The 8314-nt window shown below is 38.9% G+C and overlaps 1 protein-coding gene across 1 annotated transcript; it reads right to left on the minus strand.

Annotated features, from left to right (window-relative positions):
• Positions 1 to 6813: 6813 nt before the first annotated feature.
• Positions 6814 to 7752, minus strand: LOC116880174 (olfactory receptor 5AN1-like). Its single transcript, XM_032879029.1, has one exon. It carries the CDS (start codon positions 7750 to 7752, stop codon positions 6814 to 6816), a length of 939 nt encoding a protein of 312 aa, XP_032734920.1.
• Positions 7753 to 8314: the final 562 nt, after the last annotated feature.

Genomic DNA, 8314 nt, shown 5'->3' on the forward strand with positions numbered 1-8314 from the left:
CATGGATGGGACTGGAGGAGATTATGCTGAGTGAAATAAGTTAAACAGAGAGAGTCAATTATCATATGGTTTCACTAATTTGTGGAGCATAAGAAATAACACAGAGGACATTGGGAGGAGAGGAGAAGGGAGTTAGGGGAAATTGGAGGAGGAGACAAACCATGAGAGACTGGACTCAGAAACAAACTGAGGGTTTTGGAGGGGAGGGAGCTGGGGCATTGGGTGAGCCTGGTGGTGGGTATTAAGGGGGGCACATATTGCATGGAGACCTGGGTGTGATGCATAAACAATGAATTTTGGAACATTGAAAAAGTAAAGTTAAAAAAAGTTTACTAAAAAATAAAATTTAAAAAAAAGAGGTTACTGTCAAAAATATACAAAGAAGAGACTGTCTTTTTTCCATTGGACATTCTTTCCTGCTTTGTCGAAGATTAGTTGACCATAGAGTTGAGGGTCTATTTCTGGGCTCTCTATTCTGTTCCATTGATCTATGTGTCTGTTTTTGTGCCAGTACCATGCTGTCTTGATGATGACAGCTTTGTAATGGAGCTTGAAGTCCAGAATTGTGATGCCACCAACTTTGGCTTTCTTTTTCAATATTCTTTTGGCTATTCGAGGTCTTTTCTGGTTCCATATAAATTTTAGGATTATTTGTTCCATTTCTTTGAAAAAAATGGATGGTATTTTGATAGGAATTGCATTAAATGTGTAGATTGCTTTAGGTAGCATAGACATTTTCACAATATTTGTTCTACCAATCCAGGAGCATGGAACATTTTTCCATTTCTTTGTGTCTTCCTCAATTTCTTTCATGAGTACTTTTAGTTTTCTGAGCATAGATTCTTAGCCTCTTTGGTTAGGTTTATTCCTAGGTATCTTATAGTTTTGGGTGCAATTGAAAATGGGATTGACTCAATTTCTCTTTCTTCTGTCTTGTTGTTGGTGTAGAGAAATGCAACTGATTACTGTGCATTGATCCAAAGGGGCACATGCACCTGAATGTTTATAGCAGCAATGTCTACAATAGCCAAACTATGGAAAGAACCTAGATGTCCATCAACAGACGAATGGATAAAGAAGATGTGGTATATATACACAATGGAATACTATGCAGCCATCAAAAGAAATGAAATCTTGCCATTTGCGACGACGTGGGTGGAACTAGAGGGTATCATGCTTAGCGAAATAAGTCAATAGGAGAAAGACAGCTATCATATGATCTCCCTGATATGAGGAAGAGGAGATGCAACATAGGGGGTTAAGGGTAGGAGAAGAATAAATGAAACAAGATGGGATTGGGAGGGAGACAAACCATAAGTGACTCTTAATCTCACAAAACAAACTGAGGGTTGCTGGAAGGAGAGGGGTTGGGAGAGGGGGGTGGGGTTATGGACATTGGGGAGGGTATTGTGCTATGGTGAGTGCTATGAAGTGTGTAAACCTGGTGATTCACAGACCTGTACCCCTGGGGATAAAAATATATGTTTATAAAAAATTAAAAAAATATATACAAAGAATCATACAATTCAGTAACCAAAAAAAAAAAAAGAATAATCTAGATTTAAAATGGGCAGAGGAACTTAAACATTTTTCCAAAGAAGACATCCAAATGGTCAACAAGTACATAAAAGATGCTCCATGTTACTAATCATCAGGGAAATGCAAATCAAAACCACAATGAGATACCACGTCATACCTGTTAGAATGGTTACTATCAGAAAAAAAGAGATAATAAGTATTGATGAGGATGTGAAGACTAGGTAATCCCAATGCACTGTTATAGGAATGTAAATCCAACCATTATTAAAAACAGTGTGGAGGGGGTGCCTGGGTGGCTCAGTCGATTAAATGTCTCCCTGGTCCTGGGATCAAGCCCCACGTTAGTGGGGGACTTAGTGGGGACTCTGCTTCTCCCTCTCCCACTCCCCCTGATTGTGCTTACTCTCTCTCTCTTAAATAAATTTGATGGCATTGATAGCACTAAGCTAAATGAGATAACTGGGAGTTGGGGGAAGACAAACACTCTGTGATATCACTAGTATGTGGAATCTAAAAATGCTGAACTTATGAACACAGAGAAGAATGATGGTGACTAGGGGCTGGTTGGCAGAATTGGGGAGACATTTGTAAATGTACAAATTTGCTCTTAAAAGATAATTAGGTTCTGGAGATCTAATGCACAGCATAGTGAATATAGTCAACAATACTGTATTATACACTTCAAAGTAACTAAGAGACCAGAGTTTAAAATGTTCTCACCACAGAATAGAAATGATAATTATATGACACAAAATAATTGTTCACTAATGCTACAGGCAGTAATCATATTGCAACATATAGAGGTATCAAATCAATATATTGCATAACAAACTTATACAATGTCATGTAAATTATATCTCAATAAAAATAAATTTTTTAAATAAAATAAATTGCAAAATGATATTAATGTAGCTGGTATTTTTTTATAATTCAATCCTACCTACTGTCATTCAAATACCTTCCAAATGTAACCTACTTCCTACATTGTTGCTAGAGGGGAGGTAGGCAGGGGAATGGCTTAAATAGGTGATAGGTAGTAAGAAGGGAATTTTCTAGGCACCTGGGTGGCTCAGTGGGTTAATCCTCTGCCTTCGGCTCAGGTCATGATCTCAGGGTCTTGGGATTGAGCCCGACATTGGGCTTTCTGCTCAGAGGGGAGCCCGCTTCCCCCTCTCTCTCTGCCTGCCTCTATGCTTACTTGTGATCTCTCTCTATCAAATAAAATAAATAAAATCTTAAAAAAAAGAAGGTTACTTGCTGTGATGAGCACTGGGTGTTGTATGTAAGTTATGAATCACTAAATTCTACACCTGAAACTAATAATATGCTGTATGTGAAGTAACTGGAATTTAAGTAAAATCTTGAAAAAAAAAAAAGAAATGCTAAGTCTTTATGCCAAAATTCATGCTCAACTTTTCATTCTTATGGAGCATGGCTCCCAATGATACCTTCTGCACATTCAAACCACTTCACTTTGTTAATTTGTCTGACTATGGAAAATGCTCTTCTCTTTTGTGAAATAAATCCTACAAAATGAGGTAAAGCCCCTCCTCCTGACTGAACTTTCCATGGACTCCCTGATAAGCCACATGAGTTCTTATTCTTTTCAAGTCCCTTAGTCTGTGGTCTGTTTCAATCATCTTACGTTGAACTATACCAAAAATGTAGAATTTATTATTTTATATACGGGTCGGTCCTCTAGCTAGATATTCCTAGACAGGAAACTTTCCTAATTTCTCTTTTCATCCTTACCACCCACCTTGAAGTATTTATCTAGCAAACTCTTAGTGGGGGCTGGCAGATTCACTGTTCCTGTGTGATAATACATGACAAAATCTCTGTGCAATTACTGTGGGCAAGCTAAACTGTCTTTTTAGTCCCATAGACTGACCTAGTTTAGAATATGTGGTTCACCTAAGAGTAGAATCTGGCATATACCATTGGTCTAAATGTTCCTCAGGGGCAAGTTGAAATAACCATGTTTTATTTTCCCAGGTTTTTTCTTTAAGGTAATACTTTAGGGGCACCTGGGTGGCTCAGTGGGTTAAAGCCTCTGCCTGCGGCTCAGGTCATGATCCCGGGGTCCTGGGATTGAGCCCTGCATTGGGCTCTCTGCTTGGCAGGGAGCCTGCTTCCCTACCCCCACCCCACCTGCCTCTCTGCCTACTTGTGATCTCTGTCAAATAAATAAATAAAATTTTAAATAAAATAAAATAATACTTTAATGGCATTTCCCATCAGTACCTCTAGCATATGATTTTCAACGCAGTTGAAATGCAAGTTGGTGCACTGATGAAGGCAGTTCTTAGAAGACAGCAGTTCCTGGGAACCTAACCCATCCATAGGAGCTCCCAGAAGATTAACTTTCATTTATCATCAGCAGCTCTTATTCGTCACCTGCCTGAGCTCATCTGAACCCATAAAAAGTTAGATCTGCACAGTATTATGGAAATATCCTCCAGTAACATCTAGCAGAGTTTTGTCTCCTGATGAAACCTTCATAGTACCTTAGCAATAGACTTCCCATACTTTCTTATACGTAGCGAGCAATGCCACAAACAACATACTTATACCTGGACTGGCAACCCAGACATCCTTTATTTGTACTACAGTTTCCTTGGAATGGGGTAAGCACCCACACTCCCTCCTGGAGATTTCAGTAATTCCCCTTTGCTCAATCCTATCCAAATGTAAACTCATGGAAGATTTGGCAAAGGTTTTAAATACCTCTTCACTTAAAGTCTTTAATTAAATAGAATAATTCATGTGACTCATTAAAATTGAGAACAAAAGCATTCATTAACACAATGAACACTGAAAAGAAATTAAAAAAATAAATAAAAATAAAAATAAAAGAATCCATTAAATTGGGATGCCTGGGTGGCTCGGTTGGTTAGGTGGCTGTCTTTGGTTCAGCTCATGATCCCAGGGTTCTGGGATCAAGCCCCACATCAGGCTCCTTGCTCACTCAGCAGGGAGCCTGCTTCTCTCTCTGCCTGCCACTCCCTCTTCTTGTGCATGTGCTCTATCTCTCTGACAAATTTCTTTTAAAAACTCTTAAAAATAATCCATTAAATCTCTGATGTAATATGTATATGTAATGACATCTAGTTTTTTATTATTTTTTTATTAATTTCTTTTCAGCATAACAGAATTCATTGTTTATGCACCACACCCAGTGCTCCATGCCATGTGCCCTCCATAATACCTACCACCTGGCTCCCCTAACCTCCCACCCCCCGCCCCTTCAAAATCCTCAGATTGTTTTTCAGAGTCCATAGTCTCTCATGGTTCATCTCCCCTTCCAATTTCCCTCAACTCCCTTCTCCTCTCCATCTCCCTGTGTCCTCCATGGTATTTGTTATGCTCCACAAATAAGTGAAACCATATGATAATTGACTCTCTCTGCTTGACTTATTTCACTCAGCATAATCTCTTCCAGTCCCGTCCATGTTGATCCAAAAGTTGGGTATTCATCCTTTCTGATGGAGGCATAATACTCCATAGTGTATATGAACCACATCTTCCTTATCCATTCGTCCATTGAAGGGCATCTTGGTGCTTTCCACAGTTTGGCGACCGTGGCCATTGCTGCTATAAATATTGGGGGTATAGATGGCCCTTCTTTTCACTACATCTGTATCTTTGGGGTAAATACTCAGTAGTGCAATGGCAGGGTCATAGGGAAGCTCTATTTTTAATTTCTTGAGGACTCTCCACACTGTTCTCCAAAGTGGCTGCACCAACTTGCATTCCCACCACCAGTGTAAGAGGGTTCCCCTTTCTCCACATCCTCTCCAACACACGATGTTTCCTGTCTTGCTAATTTTGGCCATTCTAACTGGTGTAAGGTGGTATCTCAATGTGGTTTCAATTTGAATCTCCCTGATGGCTAGTGATGATGAACATTTTTTTCATGTGTCTGATAGCCATTTGTATGTCTTCATTGGAGAAGTATCTGTGACATCTAGTTTTTATCATTTGGTTAAAGACTGAGCAATCCAGCTAGTCAACAGTGTTGGGATACATCTTGTTCCTCTTTTTAACCAGACCTCTAGAACCAAATGTTTTGTTTTTTCCTTCAGACAACATAAACTAGCCAGAGTTGAGAATCTGCATATCCCACTATTTCCTCTCCTAACCCTTGAGGCTTCCTAGAATATATAAGTATTAGAGCAACTTTGACCATCTACTCCATCCACTGAATCATCCATACAACCATAAATTTCTAGGAGATAAATACTGAACACACACAAGAAAGAATGCATACCAGTTTTCCATATTTGTTCCTAGTCTCTGCAAATATTGCACATTCAGTAACTATATTATTACAACAAATTCTCACACAAATCTCCTTACACCAATTTTGAACAGATGCTTAAAATATCAGAAACAACTTGGTAGTGTGATCCCATTGGCTATGTCAACCAAGGGCAAATTTTCAAGACTTAATGGAGGAGAAAAAGAGGTTTGTATCCCACAATATCAGAAATTGCTATTAGTTGACATGAATTTTGTACATCATCTCCCATCAGAAATCCACATTGGACATGAGACAAAATAATTAAAACATCAAATTTATAAGTAAATAGTACTGAAGGGATGACATTCTTCATTCCATTCTTCTTTATGATTCAAATTGCCTCCTGATTCCTTAGATTATAGCTGATGGAGACTGAGATGTGACCAAAAACTTACCAGGTGATTAGCCCTGAAAGAGCCCTTAACAAACATTAGCCACCTCAGATTGCTCTTCCCAGGAGACATAACCAGGCCAGTTGCATAGCTTTGTTTCTGTTCAAAGGCACATCCCCTCTCTTGATTTATTCCCATTATGGTCAGAAATACAGAACAGACATTGATCACCCTCTTGTCTGGATTATGCTGCATAAAAATATTCAGGAGACAATGTCTCTACACTCCTGGGGACCTCTATCAGGTATCACTCCTTTACAGTCAGAGGTCTGAGACAGAACAGGGCTCAATCTCTGAAGAAAAAGAAGTAGGAAGTTTCTAAACATTAACATTTTACAAATACTTGCAGACTATTAATAAATGATGAGGCCACTCCTCATTCAGCATGAAAGTATGAACCTCCAAGACTTAAATGTATTGTGCTTGTGTGGAATCAAGTCAGCTGTCAGTCCATTTGGCATATTATCTGTCTCAAATTAACCTTTCTTTATCCAAAGGCGGTATGAATTTTGTTAAAGTCCATTCCTGTGCATGTTACTAGGGGTTAAGTTTTCTGAGAGGAAAAATCTGGACAGAACCTCAGCAGGACCATCTCTTCTTTTGTAACCTCTTCAAGGCATCTTTGATTTCCTTGTTCCTCAGACTGTAAATCAAGGGATTCAACATTGGAATGACCACAGTGTAGAATACCGATGCAAATCTGTCAAAACTGGAGGAACCACCAGAGCTGGAACTCAAATAGACAAACATACCAGAGGTATAGAAGAGGGAAACTGCTGTCAGATGAGAAGCACATGTGTTGAAAGTCTTGGACCTGCCTTTGGCTGAAGTGATCTTCATGATGGACATAACAATATAGCCATAGGATATCATTATAATGAGGGCATTTATAATCCCAAAGATCATTGTTAATATAGCAGTCAACAGTTGTACAAAGAAAGTGTCAGTGCAGGACAGGGCTAACAGCTGGGGCATGTCACAGAAGAAGTGATTGATGACATTAGGCCCACAAAAGTGGAGTTGAAACATGGTACACAACTGGGATATAGAAGCAGAGAGTCCAGCCAAATAGGATGCCAGCACCATCCGAATACAGAGGGTGGGTGACATGACGGATGAATAGAGAAGTGGATTACAAATGGCACTATATCGGTCATAAGCCATGGCTGTCATGAGACAAGACTCACTCAGTCCCATGGTTGAAAAGACAAAGTACTGAACAGCACAATCCACAAAGGTGATAGTCTGCTGCTCTTGGAAAAAGTTGGAGAGCATCTTGGGAGCTATAGAGGTCACATAGCAGATATCTATGAAGGACAGATTACTGAGGAAGAAGTACATGGGTGTGTGGAGGTGAGAGTCTATCCTTATTAAGATGATGAGGCACAGGTTCCAAGTCAGAGTCAAAATGTAGATCAGCAGGAATACAACAAAGAGAACTGCTAGGATTCTGGGAAAATCAGAGAATCCTAAAAGGATGAAACAGGTGATCTGTGTAATATTTCCTCCCCCAATCATTGGCTTGTACTTCTAAAATCAGAAAAGAGAGAAGAGAATGCACTGCTGACTCAAGTGAGATGACAGTATTACATTTCCCATATGTGCTATTTTTTCCCTCCAAGGAGTGCTGGGAAAAAACAATGTCTCATTGTCCTGGTGAAAAGACCCAGATTTTCATCTCAAATTATCAAGAAGTGTGATTTTAAAAGTGCTTCCAACTAATATTATATTTGACTAATAGAATTGAAATTAAAAAAAGAAAAAAAGTGCTTTGGATTCTCAATTATTTCATGAAGTCTCATGAAAATTAAAGAGATATGTTTGAATTTGACTGAGAACTAAAATAATGTAAGTGCTGTGATTATTACAGAGATCATTCCTTAAAAGTTTTTTTAATATTAAACATTTTATTTATTTTTTAATTTTTTAAATTGTGTTACATTAGTCACCATGAAATACATCATTAGTTTTTGAGGCAGAGTTCCAAAATTCATTATTTATGTACAACACCCAGCACTCCATGCAATACATGCCCTCCTTAATAACCACCACCAGGCTCACCCATAACCCCACCCCATTC

Source organism: Lontra canadensis, unplaced genomic scaffold (assembly GCF_010015895.1).
Source record: "Lontra canadensis isolate GAN:19392208 unplaced genomic scaffold, GSC_riverotter_1.0 scaffold66, whole genome shotgun sequence".
Classification (NCBI taxonomy): Eukaryota; Metazoa; Chordata; class Mammalia; order Carnivora; family Mustelidae; genus Lontra; species Lontra canadensis.